Genomic DNA, 27,099 nt, shown 5'->3' with positions numbered 1-27,099 from the left:
CCTCCGTGAGAGATTTTGAGAACCATAAACGTGGGCTTTTTCACGTCAAGTCACAAACTTATGCTTACTGAGTCGTCAGTGCACAATAAGGAGCGAGAGTGAAGACAAGTTCCATCCACGCAAGGAGGTCTTGCCTGGAAATGCCATGATAATGGTCCTGCTGGCAGGGGTTGCCCAGGGCCAAGAGCGCCAGCACGGTTCCAACCCTGGAACCCAGCTGGGTACAGAGCGCAGGTTATAGTCTACTCAGCTCCACACTGGGATCACATCTTTGTTTTATAATGGAAACATAATGAAGGATATACTTTTTGGGGCTGGCGCCGTGGCGCACTAGGTTAATCTTCCACCTGTGGAGCCAGCATCCCATATGGGCACTGGTTCTAGTCCCGGTTGCTCCTCTTCCAGTCCAGCTCTCTGCTGTGGCCCGGGAAGGCAGTGGAGGATGGCCCAAGTGCTTGGGCCCTGCACCCCATGGGAAACCAGGAAGAGGCACCTGGTTCCTGGCTTCAGATCGGCATAGCTCCGGCCGTTGCGGCCATTTGGGGAGTGAACCAATGGAAGGAAGACCTTTCTCTGTCTCTCTCTCACTGTCTGTAACTCTACCTGTCAAATAAATAAATAAAATCTTAAAAAAAAGAAAGAAAATAAGAATATGCTTTTTACTTCACGTCCCTTGAAACTCGAGAACGTAATACAAAGGACAGACCGTTCTCTTGGCTCAAGGACACCAAGGCCCTCTTGTGGCGTGTGTGGCTCGGGGAGACTCTGCAGGTCTGCACCCCTCAGAGCAGCAAACTCACCCTCGTCCTCACAGGGCTCACAGCGCCACCTCAATTGGCTGAAGCCAACAGATGGCTGCAAGATGCCCTTTCAAGAGGCTGATCCGAAAAGACACAGTCAGTTCAGGAGAAACGAACCCTGATGTGCCCAAAGGGAAACCTGTCTGCGGCTACACAGTGGCAATATCACTGATAACTGCTCGGCTCTGAGACCAAGAGCAAGTTTCAGGCTTGCAGAGGCTTAGAAAGCAAGGGTGCTAAGAACGGACAGACAGTGCCAGCATCACCCACCTGGGTCAGCCCTGGCCTTCAAGTCCTCGACTGCTTCAGAAGCAGCGGCACAACCAGACGCCTGCTGTCCGTTCAGAGGCCGCTCACCCAGCATCCTGTGCTCCAGCGACTGCTGCCGCCAGCCAGACAGCAGAGAAAAGGAAAGAAAAATGTATGTGCTGCTTGACATACATCAGGACCTCACAGGAACTACCTTTCTTTGGTCTATAAGTAAACACTGAAGAGGCAAGCACACGTGCTCGTGCTGAGGGCCCTGGGCTGGCCGAGCACCTGAGTGAGGACCCAGGACGACACAGGATGCAAGTTCACGTGTCTTCCCAGTCTGTACTCAAGGACGGTTCTGGCCCAGGACACTACTGGCACGTGTACTGTCTGCCACAGACACGGCTCCCCGGCTGTATTCTCACTCAGAACAAAAGCTGGGACGTGTCACTTTCATCTTGAGTTGAAAATTCAAGTCTGCCAACGCCTTGGGAGGCAGCGCCACGTCAGCGCGGGTAGTAACCACCAGACCCTTGGTGTGTGGCGTGGACAGCAGGCAGGGGCACACAGGCACTGTGAACCTCAAGCTGCTATAAAAACTAAAATTAAACTAACCAAGAAGGCCTGCCAAGCAACACGTAGCTCAGAACGGACAGAGCCTGGACGTGGGCCTGACTGGTCATTAAGACGTGTCCCCTGCACTGGAAGGTCGGCAGTGAGCAGTCCATAAAAATTCACCCGCCTTGACATGCTTTTGGTTTCCTCTTTTAGGAAAATCCAAAAACAAATGTGCATGCCGACCAAGCTCAGGAAGCAGGTGTGCTGCGTGTCCTTTCCCCCGCCTGCGTCACGCCTGCACCCTGCGTGTGCTGCGGATGCTAGGACCTTCAAGAGCAGCCCCCACGCGCTCCCCGCCCCAACGGCTGCGCCTTTTCCCCCGCGCAGCAGGAGGTGGGTCCTCTTCAGTGGCTTCCTCTTTGTGAGCACAACCAACAACCCTGGGTCTGCCCAGCCGGAGGAAGCCAAGGCCAGCGTCCCCTGCTCTGCAAGCTGATGAGAAACAGCTGGCTGGGCGGCAGGGCCTCAGCCGCCCTCCTGGGCACGGCCAGCGAGAAGCCAGCTCGCGCTCTGCCAGGGAAGAGTCTGCGGGACGTGAGAACCTTCCCCTCCGACACCAGGAAGGGCAGCTCAGCCACACAGAAGGGGGTCCACTGGCGGAGATGTCACAGGGCAGCCTGGGGTGGTGGAAGTCTGGACTCCAGTCCAGCTGTGCCATCAATGACCTCAGTCATTCCCCACTCCCTGCTCATCCTCTCTCTCTTAGACCTAAGAAGCCAGGATTTTGTTAAGAGGCGGCTTGGGGTGAAAACACACCGAACTGAGGTGTATTCTTTCTTTTTTAAAGATTTATTTATCTATTTGAAAGGCAGAGTTAGAGAGAGAGAGAGAGAGAGAGAGAGAGAGAGAGAGAGAGAGAGGTCTTCCATCCGCTGGTTCACTCCCCAGATGGCTGCAACAGCTGCAGCTGAACTGATCTGAAGCCAGGAGCTTCCTCTGGGTCTCCCACTCAGGTGCAGGGGCCCAAGGACTTGGGCCATCCCAGGCCATATCAGAGACTGGATTGGAAGTGGAGTAGCTGGGACTTGAACCAGTGTCCATATGGGATGCCGGCCATGCAGGCGGCGGCTTTACCCGCTATGCCACAGCGCCGGCCACGGAGGTGTATTCTTGATGCCAACTCACTTTCAGTGCTAGCAAAAATTAAATGACCCTCCTAAAAACCGGCTGTCACAGCTTCACACTGCAGCAATGCAACGACACCTGCCCATCTGAAAGGCAGGGTGGAGGCTGTGGGACTGGGTAGCAGGGGCACACATCAGCACTCACAAGCCACACAGCTCCACCCTTGCTCCCCCGTGTTGCCTGCACAGGGAACATCAGAATCTAGGTTCTGCTGCCAGGGATTCTGACTTCACATCAAACTTCTATTCGCTGAAAAATAAAAGTTTTGGGGCGGTGCAGGGGCATAGTAGGTTAAGCCTTTGCCTGCAGCCTGCATCCCATATGGGCGCTGGTTTGTGTCCCGGCTGCTCCTCTTCTGATCCAGCTCTCTGCTATGGCCTGGGAAAGCAGTGGAGGATAACCCAAGTCCTTAGGCTCCTGTAACCGCATGGGAGACCCAGAAGAAACTCCTGGCTTTGGATCGGTTCAGCTCTGGCCATTGCGGCCATCTGGGGAGTGAACCAGCAGGTGGAAGACCTTTCTCTCTGTATCTCCCTCTGTCTGTAACTCTGCCTCTCAAATAAGTAAATAAACCTCCCCCCCTTTTTTTTTTAAAAAGAGAGAAGTTTGCTAAAAATAAGTTAATTAATTAATTAATTAATAAAAGTTTTAAGGGCTAAAGTGAGTCCAGAAAACTTATTCTCAATGCTTTCTGGAGGAGGGCCACGAAGCCAGCCAACTCACGTCAGAGTCTTCAGACAGAAGTGCAAGACCCTTCTGTGCAAGGTCTCGGCCGGGCACAAAGGCAGCCACACCGTGCTAACGCATGTGCAAAGGGGAAGTGTGCATTCCCTGTATTCCTAAAAATGGAACAACCGAAGGAGACCAAAACCACAGAGAATGGCTTCGTCCCTGGCCGCGCGTGAGGGGACGGGCAGGGAAGACAGTACTGGAAACTGCACTTCACGTTTACGTTTGGTCTGGGAACTTCATAAACATCTTCACAGAGCTGGAAAGCAAAATTAAAGTAGTCTTTCAGGAAAGTGAGCCCTAGAGCCCGGTTTAGAACAAATGGCCGGGGTCGGTGCTGTGGCGCAGTGGGTTAATGCCCTGGCCTGAAGCGCCGGCATCCCATATGGGCGCCGGTTCTAGTCCTGGCTCTTCTCTTCTCTTCCTGGCTGCGACGGATGGAAGACTTCTCTCTCTCTGCCTCTCCTCTCTCTGTGTAACTCTGACTTTCAAATAAATAAATAAATCTTAAAAACAAAAAACAAAAAACAAAAAAACAAATGGCCCCGCATCCCAGATGAGCAGCCACGCCTCAAAGAACACTTCTGATGACATCAACATCCAGGAGCTGCCAGTGAGGCAGGTCCTGCAGAGCAGGGGCCCAGAGCCCCAGCGCAGGGCACAGCCTTCAGGCTCAAGACCTTGTTCCTCAGCAACGACAGAAACAGGGAGAAGACACCCCCCGCTGAGGGCTGTGTGGGTCTCAGGTCCAGAACCCTGTCCTCATGGGGCAGGCAGGGCATGAACGTGTTTTCTAGGTGCAGGGGAACTCTGCGTATGCACCGGAAGACCCTATGAGACACAACTAAGAGTCTCATGCATTTATTTTATTAAAAATTTATTTATTGGCCGGTGCCGCGGCTCACTTGGCTAATCCTCCACCTGTGGTGCTGGTACCCTGGGTTCTAGTCCCAGTTGGGGTGCCGGATTCTGTCCTGGTTGCTCCTCTTCCAGGCCAGCTCTCTGCTGTGGCCCAGGAGGGCAGTGGAGGATGGCCCAAGTGCTTGGGTCCCTGCACCCGCATGGGAGACCAGGAGGAAGCACCTGGTTCCTGGTTTCGGATCAGTGTAGCGCAATGGCCGTCGCGGCCATTTGGGGAGTGAACCAATGGAAAGAAGGCCTTTCTCTGTCTCTCTTTCTCTCACTGTCTAACTCTATCTGTTGAGAGAGAGAGAGAGAGAGAGAGAGAGAGAGAGAGAGAGAGAGATCCCATATGCTGGTTCACTCCTGAAGTGGCTACAACATTCAGGACTGGGCCAGGCTGAAGACAGGAGCCAGGAGCTTCATGTGGGTGCAGGGGCCCAAGTCCTTGGGCCATTTTCCGAGGCTTTTCCAGGTGCATTTGCAGGCAGCTAGATCAGCTGGGATTCAAACTGGCGCCTGTGTGGGATGCTGGCATTGCAGCCAGTGGTTTTACCTGCTGTGCCACAGCACTGGCCCTGTGGCGGTCTGGGTAAGACAGAATCATGTCTGGGATTCACTTTAAAACAACCAGTGAACTGGGATCAGCGGAGGGTGTAAAGCTAAAAAAACTAAAACAAAAACTCCAAATAAGACTTCCCTTGGGTTCAACGCTAAGGCTGGCCACGCGGGCTTTGAGATACCACTTCTTCTATTTTTGTAAATGTTCAGGATTTTCGACAACTTCTGATGCACATAAAGATTCAAGGAGCCCTTGAAACAGCTCGCGGCTGGGGGGGTGGAGGGTGGTCCCTAGTGCAGGAGATGCTGCTCCCCTCCCACAGGAAACCACAGCCCTCAGCAAAAGCCTCAGCCCATCTGTCTCCCCTCTGCTGAGCTCGTGTTTGCCCTTTTTCCAAAAATAGTTCAGTTAAAATAAAAACTAACAATTCTAGATGCTCTCTGGAATTGATTTCTTGTCCAGCTATTGGGACTGGTTTCCCAAGGTTCGTCGTAGTTTTTGGAATTACATCCAGCATTCATTGTGCTGACGATGACAGAGGCAATCACAAGCCCAGTAATTTAAACAATCTTTAGAATGACTCCCTCCTTTCCAAACACATTCCTATGAAACACTGGAAGACACACTGAACACCCTCATCCCAAATCCCTACTGGGTCATCTGGCACTAAGCAAAAGGGCTGGACACTGCCCCCAAAGCTAGTCTGGCTCAGGTTGCTGGGCCCGGTGCCTGCACCGGCTCCTTCTGAGGTCCGAGACACAGGCCAAGTAAACACCCCTACTTGGCACCTCCAACCGCGACTCGTCAAGACTGCTGCAGCTCTCCGGCCGTGGGCACACAGAGCTGGAGACACGTGGACAACACCACCGGCCGCGCAGGGCCAGAGAAAGAATGAGCAGGGCTTGTGGTCTGGGAGCCAAGTGCTCACTGGCAGGAGGCCGATCACCAGGTGCAGGAAGCTCTAAGCGGGATATTCAGCTCCGGGCTGACAAAACACAACTCCCTGCCAGGGGCCGGCGCTGAGCCCCGCGGGTGATGCTGCTGTCCACAAGCACTGCTGGTTCCCGTCCCGGCTGCTCCGCTTCTGCTCCAGCTCCCTGCTGATGGCCTGGGGAGAGCGGCAGAAGAGGCCCAAGTGATTGCCCCTCCCACCCCCATGGGGGACCCGGATGGAGTTCCAGGCTTTTGGCTTTGGCCTGGCCCCACCTGCTGTCTAGGGAGTGAACCAGCACAGGGAAGCTCTCGCTCTCTCTTCCTCTCTGTAACGCTGCCTTTCACATAAATAAGCATTTTCTTTCTTCTTTTAAAAAGGAAGTCTTGGCCAGACAGAAAATCAATCATGCTGCAGCAACACACGTGTGTCTTAGATGTGTTTTCTTTCCCTAGTGGACTTCTCAGACCTCCTGCTTCTCTGACATACTACATCTCCATGTGAAGCCACACGTTTCATGCTGGCCTGAAGCGCTGGCATCCCACATGGGCGCCGGTTCTAGTCCCGGCTGCTCCTCTTCCAATCCAGCTCCCTGCTGTGGCCTGGGGAAGCAGTGGAAGATGCCCAAGTGTTTGGGCCCCTGCATCCACGTGGGAGACCTGGAAGAAGCTCCTGGCTCCTGACTTCGGATTGGCACAGCTCTGGCCGTTTTGGCCATCTGGGGAGTGAATCATCGAACAGAAGACTTCTCTCTTTGCCTCTCCTCTCTCTGTGTAACTCTTTCAAATAAATGAAGAAATCTTTAAAAAAAAAAAAAGTTTCTTAACTGCGCTAGAGGAATAGCTGAATTCCTTGTTCCTTCAGTCATGGGAAAAGGCAATAAATAATTAAAAAAATAAAGAGTGTTACAGAGATTCATTAGGTAGTAAATGAATGCTATTTTTCTTGATTTATTCATATTTGTAACACTGGTCAGCTTTCTCTATCGGTAACTTATATATATATATATATATATATTTTTTTTTTGACAGGCAGAGTGGACAGTGAGAGAGACAGACAGAGAGAAAGGTCTTCCTTTGCCGTTGGTTCACCCTCCAATGGCCGCCGCGCTGCAGCTGGTGCATTGTGCTGATCCGAAGCCAGGAGCCAGGTGCTTCTCCTGGTCTCCCATGGGGTGCAGGGCCCAAGCACTTGGGCCATCCTCCACTGTACTCCCGGGCCACAGCAGAGAGCTGGCCTGGAAGAGGGGCAATCGGAACAGAATCTGGTGCCCCGACCGGGACTAGAACCCAGTGTGCCGGCGCCACTAGGTGGAGGATTAGCCTAGTGAGCCGTGGCGCTGGCCAACTTATTTATATTTGTAACACTGGTCAGCTTTCTCCGTGGGTAACTTATTTTTCCCTTCACTGCCGATAAACAATCACTCCACCAGTACATCCTCCAAAAACAAGCTGCACTTGCTGCAGGTCCCATGAGGCTTGGAGGCCACCCTGTCCTGACAAGGCACCCACTCTGTGCCAAGAAGTCCAAGGACTCAGAGAACCAGGCATCTGATAGACACAAAAAAAGCCTCTCCCAAGACAGTGGGCAAAGATAAGGACGACAGCACGGAGGGAGATCAGAGAGTCCAAGGAAAATGGGATTAAACAGCGTGTTCACTTTGGTGCAAAATGTTGAAATCCATGTATGCAAGAAATACTCCAGGGTTCACAATGGAAGCAGGCGGGTGGCCTGGCAGGTGAAGACACCACTTGGGACCCCCACACACCCATCAGAGCGCCTGGGATCTGCTTCTGGCCCAGCGTCCTGCTCATGCCCCCCGGAGGAAGTCCCTGCCACTCCTGGGGGAGACCAGGAAGCAGTTCCTGAGTCTTGGCTCTGGCCCCAGCCCTGGCTGGTGCAGGCGTCTGGGGAGTGAACCAGCAGCTGGCAGATCTCTCTCTCTGTCACTGCCTCCCACATCAATCTTTTTTTTTTTTTTTAATACAAAGACAACATCTGAGTCGAGGCCCCAAGACAGCCCCAGTGCAACAGCAACCAAGCAGTGCTACGGCACTACCGCCAGGAGACCCCTGCCAGGCGCTCGCCGCCGCTGTCCCCTTGAGCCCTCCTAAGGAGCTGCACAGGTGGTGCTGTCCCGTCCTGGAGCCCTCAGAGCTCAGGACTTGCTCGGGACTCTCCTCTCCACAAGCAGCCTCACGCCAGCCCCCAGTGCACAGGGTGTGCAGGAGGAAGCTAATCCTGAGCAAGAGACAGGAGAGGAAGTGGCCAGTGCCATCTGCTCACGGCAGCACCAGAGAGCAGAAAATAAGAGGAAGACACTTGGGGCCGGCGCTGTGGCGTGGTGGGCTAAGCCTCTGCCTGCAGCACTGGCATCCCATAAGGGTGCTGGTTCGAGTCCCGGCTGCTCCACTTCTGATCCAGCTCTCTGCTATGGCCTGGGAAAGCAGTGGAAGATGATCCAAGTCCTTGGGCTCCTGCACCCGCGTGGAAGACTCAGAAGAAGCTCCTGGCTCCTGGCTTCGGATCAGCTCAGGTCCAGCAAGTTGCCGGCCATTTGGAGAGTGAAACCAGCAGATGGAAGATCTTTTTCTCTGTCTCTCTCAGTCTCTTTGCAACTCTACCTCTCAAATAAAACCTTAAAAAAGAAAAAAAAAAAAAAAAAAAAAAAAGAAAGGGGGAGGCACCACCAGCCCTCTCCCAGGGCTCCCAGGCAGGACGCTGCACTGGGGCCTTGCAGGGCAGCAGGGAAAGGAGAGGAGCCACACGGCATGTGCACAGGGGAGCAGCGAGGGAGCGGGAAAGGCTGAGTGTGGCTGGGACTGGGACACTGAGCCAAGGAGGAGAAGCAGCCTGGGACTCAGCTGGAAGGGAACTAGCGGGCCAAGGAGATTTAGCTGGGGTGACACGACCGGAATTTTATTTTGAGAATCAATTGGGAAGACTGTCTAGGGAAGGCAGAGGCAGGATGAAGCAAGAGAGGTCGCTGCATCCCGCACCACGATAGGGCCTTCTAGGTCTAAGCTTCACAATGGGCAGCATCGTGGTGCAGGGGTTACGTGGTGCTTGAGACCTGGCATCCCGCGTTGAGTGCTGGATCAGGCACTGGCTACCCTGCTTCCAATCCAGCTTCTTGCTGATGCTCCTGGGAAAGCAGCAGAGGAAGCTCCACTACTTGGGCCTCTGCCACCATATGGGAGACCAAGATGGAGTGCCTGGCTCCTGGCTTCAGTCTGGCTGCTGTGGCCACTGGGGACTGAACCAACAGATCCAACATATGTTTCTCTCTCCGTTTCTTTCTGTTGCTCTGCCTTTCAGATAAATAAAATCTTTAAAGTAGCTATAAATTAAAACATCAGTTTAGGGGAAAACAATGCCATGACTAAAAAACAAACAAACAAAACAACCATTTTGGGTGAGTGTTGTGGTGGCATTGGATAAGCTGCTGCTTGTGCTGCCTGGAGCTCATGCATCTCCTATGGGCTTGCTGGTTTGAGTACAATCCAGCTCTCTGCTATGGCCTAGGAATCTGCAGACGATGGCCCAAGTGCTTGGGCCCCTGCACCCACGTGGGAGACACGGGTGGAGTTCCAGACTCCTGGCTTTGGGGCATTTGGGGAGTGAACCAGAGGTCAGAAGATCAATATCTCTGTCACCCTTGCCTTTCAAACAAATAAATAAAATCTTTAACAAAATAAAACCACGTATCACTAACATCCCCCGTGCTGTCCACGTCCTCATGTTCTTTTACCATACCATCTACCTTTTTGGTTGAGGAATTTTTAAAATAGATGTATTATTTTACTTATTTGAAAAGCAGAGTTAGAGATAAAGGGAGAGACAAAGATCTTCCATCTACTGGTTCACTCCCGCAAAGGCCAGGGCTGGGACAGGCCGGAGCCAGGAGCTCTGTGCAGGTCTCTGCCGTGGGCGCTGTGGGCCCGAGTACTTGGCCATCCTCTGCTGATTTCGCACATGCATTCCAGGCAGCAGCTAGGACTTGAACTGGGACTCATAAGGGACGCCGGTGGTGGCCTCACCCACCATACCAAAACGCGGGCCCCAGGGTTGCAGGGCGGCAAATTTTAAAGCCCATTTTCATGGATCCAAATGGCCCAAATTCTGCATGGAGGGAAGGATGGGAGCCGGGCCGTCGAAACACGTGTCCCAGCTGTGGAGTCCTCCACCTAGGGACACAGGTTCCTTATCAGAGTATCTGTACAAGTGGGATTCCAAAAACCAAAATCCTTATCCCAGATGGTGAGCTGGTCTCCAGGAAGATCAGACCAAGCCACAGAATCGCCACCTGGAAATCACTGAACTCTGGGCTTTTCATGCCAAGTTTCGTGGGACCCCAGGTTTTCAAACCTTCACTGCTAAGACAAAACACTGGTGTTGACAGTCAACACCTCACAAAGGACTCGGCAAGTCCTCTCAGAGCCCAGCATCCACCTCCACGTGGGGCTCTGCCTGCACACACAGAGCACTGGATAAACATGGGGCTGGGAGCGGATGAGAAAGCAGGCAAAGAAAACCCCACAGAACGCAAGGGCGACCAGCAGGAACAAAATCCACCAGCAGGGCAGGGGTCTGGCAGGGCGGCCTGGGGTGAGACCCCTCCTCTTCTGGTTCAGCTCCCTGCTGACGCCTCCCGCGGGGGGACTCAGGTTGAGTGCCAGGCTCTCGGCTTTGCCCTTGCTCAGTCTGGGTTGCTGTGGGCATGCGGGCAGGAACCAGCAGATCGAAGATAACTGTGTCTCCCATATAAACAAACATTTTAATAGTAATAATTTGAAACAAAGAAAAATCCGCTGTTTTCTTAACACGTAAGAGGCATGGGTATGACTAAACCCCTACCTGTGCCAGGGATCTTGTTGATCTTTTTTTTTTTTTTCCCCTTTAAGATTTATTTGAAAGGCAGAGTTACAGAGAGAGAACAAAGAGAGACCTCCCGTCACTGCTTTACCTGCCAAATGGCTGTGACAGCCCGGCCTGGCAGGCTGAAGCCAGGCGCGTCCCCTGGGTCTCCCACAGAGGTGGGGGACAAGCCAGGCGCGTCGCCTGGGTCTCCCACACAGGTGGGGGACAAGCCAGGCGCATCCCCTGGGTCTCCCACAGAGGTGGGGGGACAAGCCAGGCGCGTCACCTGGGTCTCCCACACAGGTGGGGGACAAGCCAGGCGCGTCACCTGGGTCTCCCACACAGGTGGGGGACAAGCCAGGCGGCGTCGCCTGGGTCTCCCACAGAGGTGGGGGACAAGCCAGGCGCGTCCCCTGGGTCTCCCACAGAGGTGGGGGACAAGCCAGGCGCGTCCCCTGGGTCTCCCACACAGGTGGGGGGGACAAGCCAGGCGCGTCGCCTGGGTCTCCCACACAGGTGGGGGGGACAAGCCAGGCGCGTCACCTGGGTCTCCCACACAGGTGGGGGACAAGCCAGGCGCGTCCCCTGGGTCTCCCACAGAGGTGGGGGACAAGCCAGGCGCGTCCCCTGGGTCTCCCACACAGGTGGGGGACAAGCCAGGCGCGTCACCTGGGTCTCCCACAGAGGTGGGGGACAAGCCAGGCGCGTCGCCTGGGTCTCCCACACAGGTGGGGGACAAGCCAGGCGCGTCCCCTGGGTCTCCCACAGAGGTGGGGGGACAAGCCAGGCGCGTCACCTGGGTCTCCCACACAGGTGGGGGACAAGCCAGGCGCGTCACCTGGGTCTCCCACACAGGTGGGGGACAAGCCAGGCGGCGTCGCCTGGGTCTCCCACAGAGGTGGGGGACAAGCCAGGCGCGTCCCCTGGGTCTCCCACAGAGGTGGGGGACAAGCCAGGCGCGTCCCCTGGGTCTCCCACACAGGTGGGGGGGACAAGCCAGGCGCGTCGCCTGGGTCTCCCACACAGGTGGGGGGGACAAGCCAGGCGCGTCACCTGGGTCTCCCACACAGGTGGGGGACAAGCCAGGCGCGTCCCCTGGGTCTCCCACAGAGGTGGGGGACAAGCCAGGCGCGTCCCCTGGGTCTCCCACAGAGGTGGGGGACAAGCCAGGCGCGTCGCCTGGGTCTCCCACACAGGTGGGGGACAAGCCAGGCGCGTCACCTGGGTCTCCCACAGAGGTGGGGGACAAGCCAGGCGCGTCGCCTGGGTCTCCCACACAGGTGGGGGACAAGCCAGGCGCGTCCCCTGGGTCTCCCACACAGGTGGGGGGACAAGCCAGGCGCGTCACCTGGGTCTCCCACACAGGTGGGGGACAAGCCAGGCGGCGTCGCCTGGGTCTCCCACACAGGTGGGGGACAAGCCAGGCGCGTCCCCTGGGTCTCCCACAGAGGTGGGGGACAAGCCAGGCGCGTCCCCTGGGTCTCCCACACAGGTGGGGGGGACAAGCCAGGCGCGTCGCCTGGGTCTCCCACACAGGTGGGGGGGACAAGCCAGGCGCGTCACCTGGGTCTCCCACACAGGTGGGGGACAAGCCAGGCGCGTCCCCTGGGTCTCCCACACAGGTGGGGGGGACAAGCCAGGCGCGTCGCCTGGGTCTCCCACACAGGTGGGGGGGACAAGCCAGGCGCGTCACCTGGGTCTCCCACAGAGGTGGGGGACAAGCCAGGCGCGTCCCCTGGGTCTCCCACAGAGGTGGGGGACAAGCCAGGCGCGTCCCCTGGGTCTCCCACACAGGTGGGGGGGACAAGCCAGGCGCGTCCCCTGGGTCTCCCACACAGGTGGGGGGGACAAGCCAGGCGCGTCCCCTGGGTCTCCCACACAGGTGGGGGACAAGCCAGGCGCGTCACCTGGGTCTCCCACACAGGTGGGGGACAAGCCAGGCGCGTCCCCTGGGTCTCCCACACAGGTGGGGGACAAGCCAGGCGCGTCACCTGGGTCTCCCACAGAGGTGGGGGACAAGCCAGGCGCGTCACCTGGGTCTCCCACAGAGCTGGGGGACAAGCCAGGCGCGTCACCTGGGTCTCCCACACAGGTGGGGGACAAGCCAGGCGCGTCCCCTGGGTCTCCCACACAGGTGGGGGACAAGCCAGGCGCGTCCCCTGGGTCTCCCACACAGGTGGGGGACAAGCCAGGCGCGTCCCCTGGGTCTCCCACACAGGTGGGGGACAAGCCAGGCGCGTCACCTGGGTCTCCCACACAGGTGGGGGACAAGCCAGGCGCGTCACCTGGGTCTCCCACAGAGGTGGGGGACAAGCCAGGCGCGTCACCTGGGTCTCCCACAGAGGTGGGGGGACAAGCCAGGCGCGTCACCTGGGTCTCCCACACAGGTGGGGGACAAGCCAGGCGTCACCTGGGTCTCCCACAGGGGGGGGGGGACCAGCACGTGGCCACCTTCTGCGGCTCTCTCAGGCACTTCGGCAGGGAGCGGTGTGGGAAGTGGAGCAGCTGGGACTCGAACCAGCGCCACATGGATGCCAGTGTCACAGCCGCCCTGACTACTTTTGACTGTTGTTCCTCACCCATTTTACAGACAGGGAACCCGGCATCTGCTGAGACTGGTGGCCCTGAGGGCAGCGGGCCAGCAAAGGCGCGGTTCAGGAACTGCGCGCTCAGCCTCTGGGAGTCCCGGGTGGAGCCCAGGTACGGCATGGGTGGTGCGAGCAGACGCCAGTGGCCCCACAGGGCAGCCAGCCTAACCTGCACAGAGCTGGGGCAGCCTGGCCACGTCCGTGTCCAACACTCCAGGCCACGCTCTTCTATTTCCAAGTGTTTTCTGGAGTCCAGGAACTCACAAACTGGAAACACCAGCGGTGACAGGAAGCTAAAGCACACTCCCGTCCACGCGTCCCTACAGGGTCCTCTCTCATCGGTCAGGCGGAAAGCACCGGCGTGGACGGCTACACAGCTGCCACGCAGGCCCAACACTCAGCCCTTCCCCTCGCCACCAAGCATTTCCACAGCGTGGGAGGGAAAACAGTGGGCATTCGGCCCAGTGGTTGGGATCCCACACACCACACCAGACTGCCTGGGGTCCAGCTTCCCGCAGGCCAGGCCCGAGGAGGCCGCAGGAGAGGCTGGGTGCCCGGCACCCACCTGGGAGACCTGGATGTCCTGGCTCTGGCCAATGTGGGCTTTTGGGGAGTGAATAAGAGAACTGGACTTCCGTCCTTCCTCCCTCCCACCGCAGAAATTTCCACAGTGAAGTCCAAAAAAGCCGAGTAGGAAAAGACAGATTTAGGCCTGGGTTAAACGCGTGCACCCTTCCTCACGCAGCAAGTGGACCTGGTTTCCCCGCGGGACGCCTGCCTGTGCTTCTCACAGCCGCCATCAGGACGTGCAAGGCCGTGGGAAGCCACGCGGCCACGCCGCCCACGTTCAGGTGTGGTGGGAACACTAAGACCTAACGCTGCTCACTTCCCAGCCAGCTCCCTGCTGGGGCCCAGACCCCTGGGCCCTGCACCCGCGCGGGAGACCCGGAAGCAGCTCCGGGTTCCAGGCTTCGGCCTGCCCCAGCAGATGGAAGAGCTCTCTCTGTAGACTTTCAAATAAATAAACGAATCTTTTCAAAAACTCGACTTGAAGAAAGGCTGCGGCCGGCAAAGTGCGTGGCCTCCACTTGCGCGGCGGGTCTGGCGCGTTCCACGCTCTCGCCCTCCCCCGGCCTCCACGCGGGGTCCCGCCCAGAAGCTCCCGCCGCCTTCCCGCCGCTCCCTTCAGAGCACGGGCGTGGACTCGCTCTGCTGACCGCGGCCTCAGCGCCAGCCCCGCCAAGGCCTCGGGCCTCGGGCCCGGCCGCCGCCGCCCGCCCCGTGAGGTTCACTCTGGCCCCGGCCCGCCGCCCGCCGCCCGGCCCCGGCCCGCAGACCTCGCCCCCGCGCACGGCGCCCTCACCGGCAGCGCCCGGCCTTCCCCGCGGCCAACCGCGACCTCCACGTCCAGCGCCGGCGCCGCCAGCTCCCGACGGCCCACCCCCTGCCCCCGCGCCCCTCGCCCCGCCCAGGGCCCGCCCCCGCCCCGCGGACGCGCCGCCGATTGGCCCGCAGGGCTCCGGGTGGGGCCTCCCCGGGCCGCAGCCCGCGGCCGTAAGTGCGGCTGTGAGCTCTGATTGGACGGCACACGGAGGGAGCTGGGCGAAATGGAACGCAAATCCGTGCAGAGCCTCGGGTCGCGGGGCGGGGCCTCAGCTCGCCGAGGGGCGGGGCGGCTGCACCTGGGCTGGGCCTCGGCTCCGGGGGCAGCGGTACGTGCACCTGCAGGCTCCCCGCCCCCGGCCGCCGTGAACACCCACGGTACTCCTGGGGCTACCGGGACTTGGGGGCCACGTAAGGATTGCGCGAGGCGTGCCGCGGCGGCCCTCCTGCGGGCTGGGTGCCCCAGGCAATCCCACTCTCTCCAAGCGCCTGCCCGAGGACAGTCCAGAAGCAATCGGGAGAGGGGGCGTGGTCAGCGCAGGCACTGGTCCTGGGCAGCAGGGGTCAGAAGGCTGAGATGGCCAGGGCCTGGGCACAGGCCTCCGACTTGCAGCAGATCTCTAGGCCTCCTTTATATAAAGCTGTGGAGATCCCCCGACCTCTCCCTTCTTTTCAGTCCTTTCCAGTTGCTGCTACCGAGATCGGGATCACCTTCCACTACACCGGCTGACCCCCAAGCAGGTGCCCTGCGCCCCGTCGGGGGGCCGGGTCTTGTGTGACCACCTGCAGCAGCACCCTGCTCACCACTGACCCTGCAGACGCGGTCAGCGCTGGGACCAATGAAGAACTACTCACCTGTATCTGAACAGTGCTTTATTGATACAAAGGTTAGTTTAAATGGATACAAAATTGCCGTGTAAAGTATGTGTTTTCAAAATACATTTCTGTAAGTAGAAATTCTTAGTAGAAGCAATTATCTAGTAGCAAAAGTGTGTTTAGATCTGGGTAGCACAAGGGACACGGACACTGGTCAGAGCAGCCCTCCCACCTGCGTACCGTGGCCGCCTGTCCCGCAAGCACTCACGTGGACACATACAGGGTTCGACACTCACCACCTGCAAATCCTTTTTCCCCCTAGAGCTTTCTCCTGCAGAGTTAACCCCATGGATGCACTCAGAAGTCACGGAACACATTTTCTTGGTAAAAATATCTCACACAGACTCAATACACAGCTGGGAGCTCTCACAGTGATGCAGCAGGAAGGGGCAAAGCTGGGGAGAATCACGTTGTCACTTTCAAAACCAAGTCATAAACCCTGGAAGGAGCTTCTCCGTCTCCACAGATACAAACACTGAACCAGCATCCACCCCCTCCACAACTACCTCCCCACATCTGTCACCTTCTGGGTCAAATCTGTCCTTGTTAGCACAAATGGGGGGGGGGCAACCCTTGGGAGTGTCCTACAGTTGAGGGAGGAGGAAAAGGCGAGAAGGGTGAGGGGTGTGGCCGCAGTGCCCTGAGAACAGACAGGGTGTGGCTGCACCACAGGTGCCTCTGACCAGCCTACACCACAGATTTCAGATGTTGAGCCAGAAACAGAACTCCAAACCACTAGCTTACTCCTCAAAAGCCCAGCTAAGGCTGGGCTCCAGTCAAAGCCAGAAGCAAGGCGCTCAGTCCAGGTCTCCCATTACCTGAGCCATCACTCTTGTCTGCAAGACAAAGGATCTGCACTGGCAGGAAGCTGGAGCCGGGAGCCAATCTCAGGCACTGCAGCAGGGCTTGTGGGCCACACGTGGAGATATTTTATCACAGCGTGAACAAAAGACCAGGCCTAAGAACAGATGAGACCACAGCCAGCACTGCGTTCTCTCATCACAAAACCACTCAAAAAGCCAGCTGAGCAAAATCCAAATCAGGAATACCAGGCAGGTAAAATCTGGCTTGCCACGGGGCCGAGCCCTTTGGAGCAGAACAAGACTGGGTTCAGGGGGACCCCAATAAAGGAGGATAACTCTGGGTGCTGAGCTGAGCCGTCTGCATCAGCAATGACACAAACACACAAAAGTACAGCATTAAGCAGAAAACAGGTTTCTGTAACAAGAAAATTGCTAAATTTCCTTTAAATCTGTTAATTTAATGGAGTAAAAACCGTTTAGTGACTCTGTGTACTTAGGAACTGTAGTTGCCACATGAAGACCAGAGCTTGTAGTTTTACTTTGTTTTCTATGTATTGCAGGTAACCAGTATTCGTGCCTGGTGGTGATTTCTCTACACACAGGGTTCAACACTGTGTTGAAGCCACCATCAGAATCCAGAGATTTTAAAAATTCACCACTACAAGCTTATTTTTAAAAAACTATTTAGATATGAGCATCTATCTCATTCGACACTTCTGCTCTGCGCTGTTGTAACAGACAAGTGTGCAGGTGAACAAACGGCAACGCTGGGCTTAGCTGCACGCGCACCTGGAGGCTCGTCTCAGCCAGGCCAGGCATCTCTCTCTCACCCGGCACCTGTCGCTGCCACTCAGGGAACGTGTGGACATCCAGACACAAATCAAGAGTGCTCATCACATCAATGACTAGTCAGGCCAGCAAATGAGAGAAATTCAATATTCACTACGCATGTTGGCTGAATTCTCAGAAGTCAATTCTAATTAGTGGTTAATTAAAGAAAACCAGAGATCACCTCACAAAATATAAAGTGTAACATAGCAATGAGATACAAATGTTAAAAATACTTCATACAAAAGAAACCCAGGCATCAAAAGTTTAAGAAAGTTAAATTCTCCGGCACAGGCACTGAGAGCCATGCATGGACAGGTGTCTTCCTGATGATCTCATAAGACACTCATTGTAGGGCTTATCCGGAATGTTCTGTTTCTCCAACAACGGCTTTTCTGGAAAAACAAAACGAAACACATTTAACTGCAAGTCCTGTGCTGTTTGCTGATCTGATCAGAAACAGGATTACCTTTCTGTGTAACAAAGGGCAGAAATTAAGCAAAAAGTTGGGTTACCATGGCCACAAGGTTAACTGAATCTCTATGTCATTTCTGGGCTCTCAGTGCCTGAATAGCCACAGGACACAGGCGGTGGACACCGGCCTCCTCCTAGCCATGGGCTGCTGGTGTCCCAGTCTCCAAGTCTCCATCAAGGCGACATTCCCACTGCCCTCTGTGGCAGCTCTGCTTTGATGCTGCACACGCTGTTCTAACAGCTTTTCGCTCGTTAAAGAGCTAACATTTCCAACCATAACAGATTAGTTAACTGCACTTTTCCTTGTGATGCTACGCAGCGTCACCGGACAGGAGCAGTGTGAAGTGACTGCGTTTCCCAGGATCACTCCCTCCTCCAGGGCAGCTCCAGAAAGCAAGCTGTTCACTTTAGGGCCGGAAGCCATACTCAGGTTGGGAGGACAAAGGGTCAGGCGGGGGCCCGAGGTCCGGGCTGGTAGCACCAGGCCAGCCTCGGCGGGGTCACACGGGCACGTCACCTCACACGTGGTGGCCAAGCGCCGCGCTGTCGCCGTCCCCGCCCTGCAGCTGCAGCTGCATCTGCGCCTGCATCCTGGCGATCATCTCCTGCATGCGGCGGAGCTGTGGAGACACGGCAACGTCACTGCTGCCCCCCCTCCGCTCCGCCGACTTCCCACGCTACTGAGATACCTCCTCGCTACCAAAACATGACAGAGCTGGCTTAACATACAAAGAATTCTTTAAACCAATAAAACCACCAAAAGCTCCATAGAAAACCATATAATATGCAACTCAAAAAAATCACCAATAAGCAGAAACAATAATTACAGAAAAAAAGTAATATAATTCTTAACCAAAAAGGCAGAAAAGAGAAACTCACGGTACCCACTGGGAAACGGGAGGATTTGGTTTGTGAGGGCACTGGGCGCCCAGGGACAGAGACAGTGTTCACCCATCTCTGTCTTTGCTGGATTTTGTCGTCATGGTGTGGGCCAGTGGGTGAAGCCTCTGCCTGCGACAGAGTCCCACCGTGCAGTGCTGGCTTGCATGCCAGCTGCCTGGCATCCTACTTGGCTCCCTGTTAATGTGCCTCAAAGGGCAGTGGATGGAGCTCCTGGCTCCGGCCTGGCCCAGGCTGCTGAATGGGTGTAAGATCTCTTTCCTGGGGCCAGGCCAGGTGGTGGTCTAACAGATTGGGCTGCTGCCTACAATGCCTGCAGCCCATATGGGCACCAGTTCAAGTCCCAGTTACACTACTTCCAATCCAACTCCCTGTTAATTCACCGGGGAAGGCAGTGGATGATGGCCCAAGTGTTTGGGCCCCTGCACCCACATGGGAGCCCCAAAAGAAGGTCCTGGCTCCTGGCTTCAGCCTGGCCCAGCCGTGGTCATTACGGCCATTTGGAGAGTGAATCAGTGGATAGAAGATCCATCTCCTCCTTTTGCTATGTCTTAAAAATCTCTTTCCTGTCTTTCCCTCTCTCTTGTCACTCTGCCTTTCAAATAAATAAATCTTAGGAGGGGGAGGAAAGAAGAAAAGCAGGGCCTCTGGGCCAGCTCCATGGCTCAATAGGCTAATCCTCCGCCTGTGGCGCTGGCACCCTGGGTTCTAGTCCCGGTCAGGGCGCCGGATTTTGTCCTGGTTGCTCCTCTTCCAGGCCAGCTCTCTGCTGTGGCCCGGGAAAGCAGTAGAAGATGGCCCGAGTGCTTGGGTGCCTGCACCCATGTGGGAGACCAGGAAGAAGCACCTGGCTCCTGACTTCGGATCAGCGCGGTGCCCTGGCCCCAGCACGCCGGCTGCAGCGGCCACTGGGGGGTGAACCAATGGAGAAAAAGGAAGACCTTTCTCTCTGTCTCTCTCTCTCTCACTGTCCATTCTGCCTGCCAAAAAAAAGAAAAGCAGGGCCTCCAGCCAAGTATCAGAAAATAGTCACCAAATTTCTCTCCCATTACTCTGCAGCTACATTTTTATCACTTAGATATTTGATCCATACAAAACTAACTGCAGAAGTGAGCCTTTTCCTTCTAAAAGGTTTAGTGAATGACCAGTCTGCGTTCCACAAGTGACACTGCTCTGAATGCCACCACTACTATTTACATATTTACTTCTGGACACAGAGCAACCAGAGGCTACACACATGTAGGACGGCAGCAGCGCAGTGAGCGGCTTAATCCACAGCACCACAATGCAGCCCGTGTTTCTGATCCATCCTCTCTCCTTTCCTAGACTGACTGCAAGGCACAGTTACAGATACAGCAAGGGTGGGAGGGAGGGAGGGGGAGAGGGGAGGGGGAGGGGGAGGGGGAGGAGGAGGAGGGGAGAGAGAGAGGAAGAGGGGGAGAGGGGGAGAGGGGGAGAGGGGGAGGGAGAGAAAGGAGAGAGGAAGAGGGGGAGAGGGGGAGAGGGGGAGAGGGGGAGAGGGGAGGGGAGGGAAGGGGAGGGGGAGGGGGAGGGGTGGAGGGGAGAGAGAGAGGAAGAGGGGGAGAGGGGGAGGGAGAGAAAGGAGAGAGGAAGAGGGGGAGGAGGAGAAGGGGAGAGAGAGAGGAAGAGGGGGAGAGGGGAAGACGGGGAGAGGGGGAGGGAGAGAAAGGAGAGAGGAAGAGAGGAAGAGGGGGAGAGGGGAAGACGGGGAGAGGGGGAGAGGGGAGGGGAGGGAAGGGGGGGAGGGGGAGGGGGAGGGGAGGAGGGGAGAGAGAGAGGAAGAGGGGGAGAGGGGGAGAGGGGGAGAGGGGGAGGGAGAGAAAGGAGAGAGGAAGAGGGGGAGGAGAAGGGGAGAGAGAGAGGAAGAGGGGGAGAGGGGAAGACGGGGAGAGGGGGAGGGAGAGAAAGGAGAGAGGAAGAGAGGAAGAGAGGAAGAGGGGAAGACGGGGAGAGGGGGAGAGGGGGAGAGGAGGAGAGGGGAGGGAAGGGGAAGGGGAGGGGGAGGGGGAGGGGGAGGAGGGGAGAGAGAGAGGAAGAGGAAGAGGGGGAGAGGGGGAGAGGGGGAGAGGCGGAGGGAGAGAAAGGAGAGAGGAGAGACAGAGAAAGAACTTCCATTGCTGGTTCACTCCCTAAATGGCCAGGGCTGGGCTGGGCTGAAGCCAGGAGCCAAGAGCTTCTTTGGCAGGGGCGCAGCCACTTGGGACATCTTTTGCATCTTTCTCAGGCCATCAGCAGGGAGCCAGATCGGAAGTGGAGCATCTGGGACACAAGACGGTGCTCATATGGGATGCCAGTGTCACAGGTAGCAGCTTAACTTGCTGCATCACCACAGCAGACCCCTGACCCACTTGCCTATTTGATAAACCAATCAGGCTTGTATCAAACACTCTGGGAGAAACCATTCTCATCTTTCCATAACCAGCAAAACAAGCCATTTCTACCCAATTTTTTTTTTTTTACAGGAAAAAATATTTCCTAGGCTTATTTTTTAGCAAACACACATAACTCTACCGGGATTTTTTGGATTGCATTAAATGTAGAGATCAAATTAATTTAGAGCACTGTGATGCTATAGCCTAGTTATAAAGTTATGCATTACAATTTTTTAAAAAATGTTTTAGGGGAGTTGGCATCCAGCACAGCAGCTAAAATACCCCTTGAGATGTGTGCATCCCATGAGAGTCCTGGGTTCAAGTTCTGGTTCCAGCTTCCAGCTAAGGCGCATCCAGGGAGGCAGCATCTGGCGGGCAGGAACTTCAAGTCCCTGCTCCCAGCTGGAAGCAGGGCCTGAGCTCCCGGCCCCTGCCTTTGGCCTGGCCCGGCTGGAAGCAGGGCCTGAGCTCCCGGCCCCTGCCTTTGGCCTGGCCCGGGTGGAAGCAGGGCCTGAGCTCCCGGCCCCTGCCTTTGGCCTGGCCCAGCTGGAAGCAGGGCCTGAGCTCCCGGCCCCTGCCTTTGGCCTGGCCCGGGTGGAAGCAGGGCCTGAGCTCCCGGCCCCTGCCTTTGGCCCGGCCCAGCTGGAAGCAGGGCCTGAGCTCCCGGCCCCTGCCTTTGGCCCGGCCCAGCTGGAAGCCGGGCCTGAGCTCCCGGCCCCTGCCTTTGGCCCGGCCCAGCTGGAAGCCGGGCCTGAGCTCCCGGCCCCTGCCTTTGGCCTGGCCCAGCTGGAAGCCGGGCCTGAGCTCCCGGCCCCTGCCTTTGGCCTGGCCCAGCCCTGGCAGCTGTCGGCATCTATGGTGCGCACCAATGGACCAAAGAGCTCTGTCTCCCAATTTAAAAAAAGGTCTATCTTTAAAAAAACGATTTTCAGTAGAATTTTCTAATTTCTTCCCCATATCAGTCCTATATGTTTCTTCATAAATTTCTGTTGATGGTTTCAAATGGTAGGTTCGTTATATTTTCCAACTGGTTATTGTCTACATATAGAAAATTGTTTTTGAACATTTTACAAAAATTAGACATATTACTGCATTGTTTCCAAGATTTTTAACTAAATTGCTACTGGAGATTAACGGAGACAATATACACAGAGTAGTGTACACACGCCATGCATGTGGATACATGGAGAACATACAGTGGGTATATGTAGTAACAACACAGATTGGTTTTATGGAATATATTCCTCCTCAAAACATTCAGAAGGGGCCGGCGCCGCGGCTCATTAGGCTAATCCTCTGCCTACGGCGCCGGCATACCGGGTTCTAGTCCCGGTCGGGGCACCGGATTCTGTCCCGGTTGCTCCTCTTCCAGGCCAGCTCTCTGCTGTGGCCCGGGAGTACAGTGGAGGATGGCCCAAGTGCTTGGGCCCTGCACCCCATGGGAGACCAGGAGAGGCACCTGGCTCCTGGCTTCAGATTGGTGCTATGCGCCAGCCATAGCAGCCATTTGGGGTGAACTAATGGAAGGAAGACCTTTCTCTCTGTCTCTTTCTCACACTAACTCTGCCTGCCAAATAAATAAATAAATAAATAAAATTAAAAAAAACATTCAGGAGGGAAAACTGCATTCGACCAATCACAACACCAGCTCCTGGTCCTCTGCTCACCTCCGCTTCCTTCTCCAGCAGGATCTGGTCTTTACTCATGTCCTCCTTCTCCGCTTTCCTGCCAAGTGCAAGAAATGACAGTCACCACTCTGGGGCAGAAGAGGCTGACGTCAGTGTAACTCTGGCACAGAAGAGGCTGAGGACAGTCACCACTCTGGACAGGAGAGGCTGAGGACAGTCACCACTCTGGGCAGAAGAGGCTGAGGACAGTCACCACTCTGGGACAGAAGAGGCTGAGGACAGTCACCACTCTGGGGCAGGAGAGGCTGACGTCAGTGTAACTCTGGGCAGAAGAGGCTGAGGACAGTCACCACTCTGGACAGAAGAGGCTGAGGACAGTCACCACTCTGGGGCAGGAGAGGCTGACGTCAGTGTAACTCTGGGCAGAAGAGGCTGAGGACAGTCACCACTCTGGGACAGAAGAGGCTGAGGACAGTCACCACTCTGGACAGAAGAGGCTGAGGACAGTCACCACTCTGGACAGAAGAGGCTGAGGACAGTCACCACTCTGGACAGAAGAGGCTGAGGACAGTCACCACTCTGGGGCAGGAGAGGCTGAGGACAGTCACCACTCTGGGCAGAAGAGGCTGAGGACAGTCACCACTCTGGACAGAAGAGGCTGAGGACAGTCACCACTCTGGGACAGAAGAGGCTGAGGACAGTCACCACTCTGGACAGAAGAGGCTGAGGACAGTCACCACTCTGGGCAGAAGAGGCTGACGTCAGTCACAACTCTGGACAGAAGAGGCTGAGGACAGTCACCACTCTGGACAGAAGAGGCTGAGGACAGTCACCACTCTGGACAGAAGAGGCTGAGGACAGTCACCACTCTGGACAGAAGAGGCTGAGGACAGTCACCACTCTGGACAGAAGAGGCTGAGGACAGTCACCACTCTGGGACAGAAGAGGCTGAGGACAGTCACCACTCTGGACAGAAGAGGCTGAGGACAGTCACCACTCTGGGCAGAAGAGGCTGACGTCAGTCACAACTCTGGACAGAAGAGGCTGAGGACAGTCACCACTCTGGGCAGAAGAGGCTGAGGACAGTCACCACTCTGGGACAGAAGAGGCTGAGGACAGTCACCACTCTGGACAGAAGAGGCTGAGGACAGTCACCACTCTGGGACAGAAGAGGCTGAGGACAGTCACCACTCTGGACAGAAGAGGCTGAGGACAGTCACCACTCTGGGCAGAAGAGGCTGAGGACAGTCACCACTCTGGGGCAGGAGAGGCTGAGGACAGTCACCACTCTGGGACAGGAGAGGCTGAGGACAGTCACCACTCTGGACAGAAGAGGCTGACGTCAGTGTAACTCTGGGACAGAAGAGGCTGAGGACAGTCACCACTCTGGACAGAAGAGGCTGAGGACAGTCACCACTCTGGACAGAAGAGGCTGAGGACAGTCACCACTCTGGACAGAAGAGGCTGACGTCAGTCACCACTCTGGGCAGAAGAGGCTGAGGACAGTCACCACTCTGGGGCAGAAGAGGCTGAGGACAGTCACCACTCTGGACAGAAGAGGCTGAGGACAGTCACCACTCTGGACAGAAGAGGCTGACGTCAGTCACCACTCTGGGCAGAAGAGGCTGACGTCAGTCACCACTCTGGACAGAAGAGGCTGAGGACAGTCACCACTCTGGGACAGAAGAGGCTGACGTCAGTGTAACTCTGGACAGAAGAGGCTGAGGACAGTCACCACTCTGGACAGAAGAGGCTGAGGACAGTCACCACTCTGGACAGAAGAGGCTGAGGACAGTCACCACTCTGGACAGAAGAGGCTGAGGACAGTCACCACTCTGGACAGAAGAGGCTGAGGACAGTCACCACTCTGGGCAGAAGAGGCTGAGGACAGTCACCACTCTGGGCAGAAGAGGCTGACGTCAGTCACCACTCTGGGACAGAAGAGGCTGAGGACAGTCACCACTCTGGGACAGAAGAGGCTGACGTCAGTGTAACTCTGGACAGAAGAGGCTGAGGACAGTCACCACTCTGGACAGAAGAGGCAGAGGACAGTCACCACTCTGGGACAGAAGAGGCTGAGGACAGTCACCACTCTGGACAGAAGAGGCTGAGGACAGTCACCACTCTGGACAGAAGAGGCTGAGGACAGTCACCACTCTGGGACAGAAGAGGCTGAGGACAGTCACCACTCTGGGACAGAAGAGGCTGACGTCAGTCACCACTCTGGGACAGAAGAGGCTGACGTCAGTCACCACTCTGGGGCAGAAGAGGCTGAGGACAGTGTAACTCTGGGACAGAAGAGGCTGAGGACAGTCACCACTCTGGACAGAAGAGGCTGAGGACAGTCACCACTCTGGGACAGAAGAGGCTGAGGACAGTCACCACTCTGGGACAGAAGAGGCTGAGGACAGTCACCACTCTGGACAGAAGAGGCTGAGGACAGTCACCACTCTGGACAGAAGAGGCTGAGGACAGTCACCACTCTGGGACAGAAGAGGCTGAGGACAGTCACCACTCTGGGACAGAAGAGACTGACGTCAGTCACCACTCTGGGGCAGAAGAGGCTGAGGACAGTCACCACTCTGGACAGAAGAGGCTGAGGACAGTCACCACTCTGGGGCAGAAGAGGCTGACGTCAGTGTAACTCTGGGACAGAAGAGGCTGACGACAGTCACCACTCTGGGGCAGAAGAGGCTGAGGACAGTCACCACTCTGGGACAGAAGAGGCTGAGGACAGTCACCACTCTGGACAGAAGAGGCTGACGTCAGTGTAACTCTGGGCAGAAGAGGCTGACGTCAGTGTAACTCTGGGCAGAAGAGGCTGACGACAGTCACCACTCTGGACAGAAGAGGCTGACGTCAGTGTAACTCTGGGCAGAAGAGGCTGACGTCAGTGTAACTCTGGGCAGAAGAGGCTGACGACAGTCACCACTCTGGGACAGAAGAGGCTGACGTCAGTCACCACTCTGGGACAGAAGAGGCTGAGGACAGTCACCACTCTGGGACAGGAGAGGCTGAGGACAGTCACCACTCTGGGACAGAAGAGGCTGAGGACAGTCACCACTCTGGGACAGAAGAGGCTGACGTCAGTGTAACTCTGGGACAGAAGAGGCTGAGGACAGTCACCACTCTGGGACAGAAGAGGCTGAGGACAGTCACCACTCTGGACAGAAGAGGCTGAGGACAGTCACCACTCTGGGACAGAAGAGGCTGAGGACAGTCACCACTCTGGGATAGAAGAGGCTGATGTCAGTCACCACTCTGGGGCAGAAGAGGCTGACGTCAGTCACCACTCTGGACAGAAGAGGCTGACGTCAGTGTAACTCTGGACAGAAGAGGCTGAGGACAGTCACCACTCTGGGACAGAAGAGGCTGAGGACAGTCACCACTCTGGGACAGAAGAGGCTGAGGACAGTCACCACTCTGGGACAGAAGAGGCTGACGTCAGTCACCACTGTGGGACAGAAGAGGCTGAGGACAGTCACCACTCTGGGACAGAAGAGGCTGACGTCAGTCACCACTCTGGGACAGAAGAGGCTGACGACAGTCACCACTCTGGGACAGAAGAGGCTGAGGACAGTCACCACTCTGGGCAGAAGAGGCTGAGGACAGTCACCACTCTGGGACAGAAGAGGCTGAGGACAGTCACCACTCTGGGACAGAAGAGGCTGAGGACAGTCACCACTCTGGGACAGAAGAGGCTGAGGACAGTCACCACTCTGGGACAGAAGAGGCTGAGGACAGTCACCACTCTGGGGCAGAAGAGGCTGACGTCAGTGTAACTCTGGGACAGGAGAGGCTGAGGACAGTCACCACTCTGGGACAGAAGAGGCTGAGGACAGTCACCACTCTGGACAGAAGAGGCTGAGGACAGTCACCACTCTGGGACAGAAGAGGCTGAGGACAGTCACCACTCTGGGACAGAAGAGGCTGAGGACAGTCACCACTCTGGGCAGAAGAGGCTGACGTCAGTGTAACTCTGGGACAGAAGAGGCTGACGACAGTCACCACTCTGGACAGAAGAGGCTGACGTCAGTGTAACTCTGGGCAGAAGAGGCTGACGTCAGTGTAACTCTGGGCAGAAGAGGCTGAGGACAGTCACCACTCTGGACAGAAGAGGCTGACGTCAGTGTAACTCTGGGCAGAAGAGGCTGACGTCAGTGTAACTCTGGACAGAAGAGGCTGAGGACAGTCACCACTCTGGGACAGAAGAGGCTGAGGACAGTCACCACTCTGGGACAGGAGAGGCTGAGGACAGTCACCACTCTGGACAGAAGAGGCTGAGGACAGTCACCACTCTGGGACAGAAGAGGCTGACGTCAGAGTAACTCTGGGACAGAAGAGGCTGAGGACAGTCACCACTCTGGGACAGAAGAGGCTGAGGACAGTCACCACTCTGGACAGAAGAGGCTGAGGACAGTCACCACTCTGGGCAGAAGAGGCTGACGT

General features: G+C 56.3%; 2 protein-coding genes across 5 annotated transcripts in view; both read right to left on the bottom strand.

The window, feature by feature from the left end:
- The window catches only part of FARP2 (FERM, ARH/RhoGEF and pleckstrin domain protein 2), a 98,464-nt gene extending 83,673 nt beyond the window's left edge, over positions 1–14,791 (bottom strand). Inside the window, exon 1 of one of the 3 annotated variants that reach the window (XM_062194282.1) lies at positions 14,729–14,791. The gene's annotated coding sequence lies outside the window, so the exon portion shown is untranslated. The other 2 variants (XM_062194304.1, XM_062194293.1) reach the window with 2 other exon arrangements.
- Positions 14,792–15,604: 813 nt separating this feature from the next.
- SEPTIN2 (septin 2) overlaps positions 15,605–27,099 on the bottom strand; it is a 69,863-nt gene continuing 58,368 nt past the window's right edge. For both annotated transcript variants that reach the window (XM_062194261.1, XM_062194268.1), the window contains exons 11-13: positions 22,690–22,747; positions 18,247–18,349; positions 15,605–17,650 (exon numbers count right to left, since the gene is read on the bottom strand). In XM_062194261.1, coding sequence (XP_062050245.1) covers positions 18,248–18,349; positions 22,690–22,747 — 160 coding nt within the window. In that variant the 3' untranslated portion in view covers positions 15,605–17,650; position 18,247. The remainder of the gene's footprint in view (positions 17,651–18,246; positions 18,350–22,689; positions 22,748–27,099) is intronic.

The sequence above is a fragment of the Lepus europaeus genome, chromosome 1 (assembly GCF_033115175.1).
Source record: "Lepus europaeus isolate LE1 chromosome 1, mLepTim1.pri, whole genome shotgun sequence".
NCBI classification, from domain to species: domain Eukaryota; kingdom Metazoa; phylum Chordata; class Mammalia; order Lagomorpha; family Leporidae; genus Lepus; species Lepus europaeus.
This window is presented reverse-complemented; position numbering and strand designations above follow the sequence as displayed.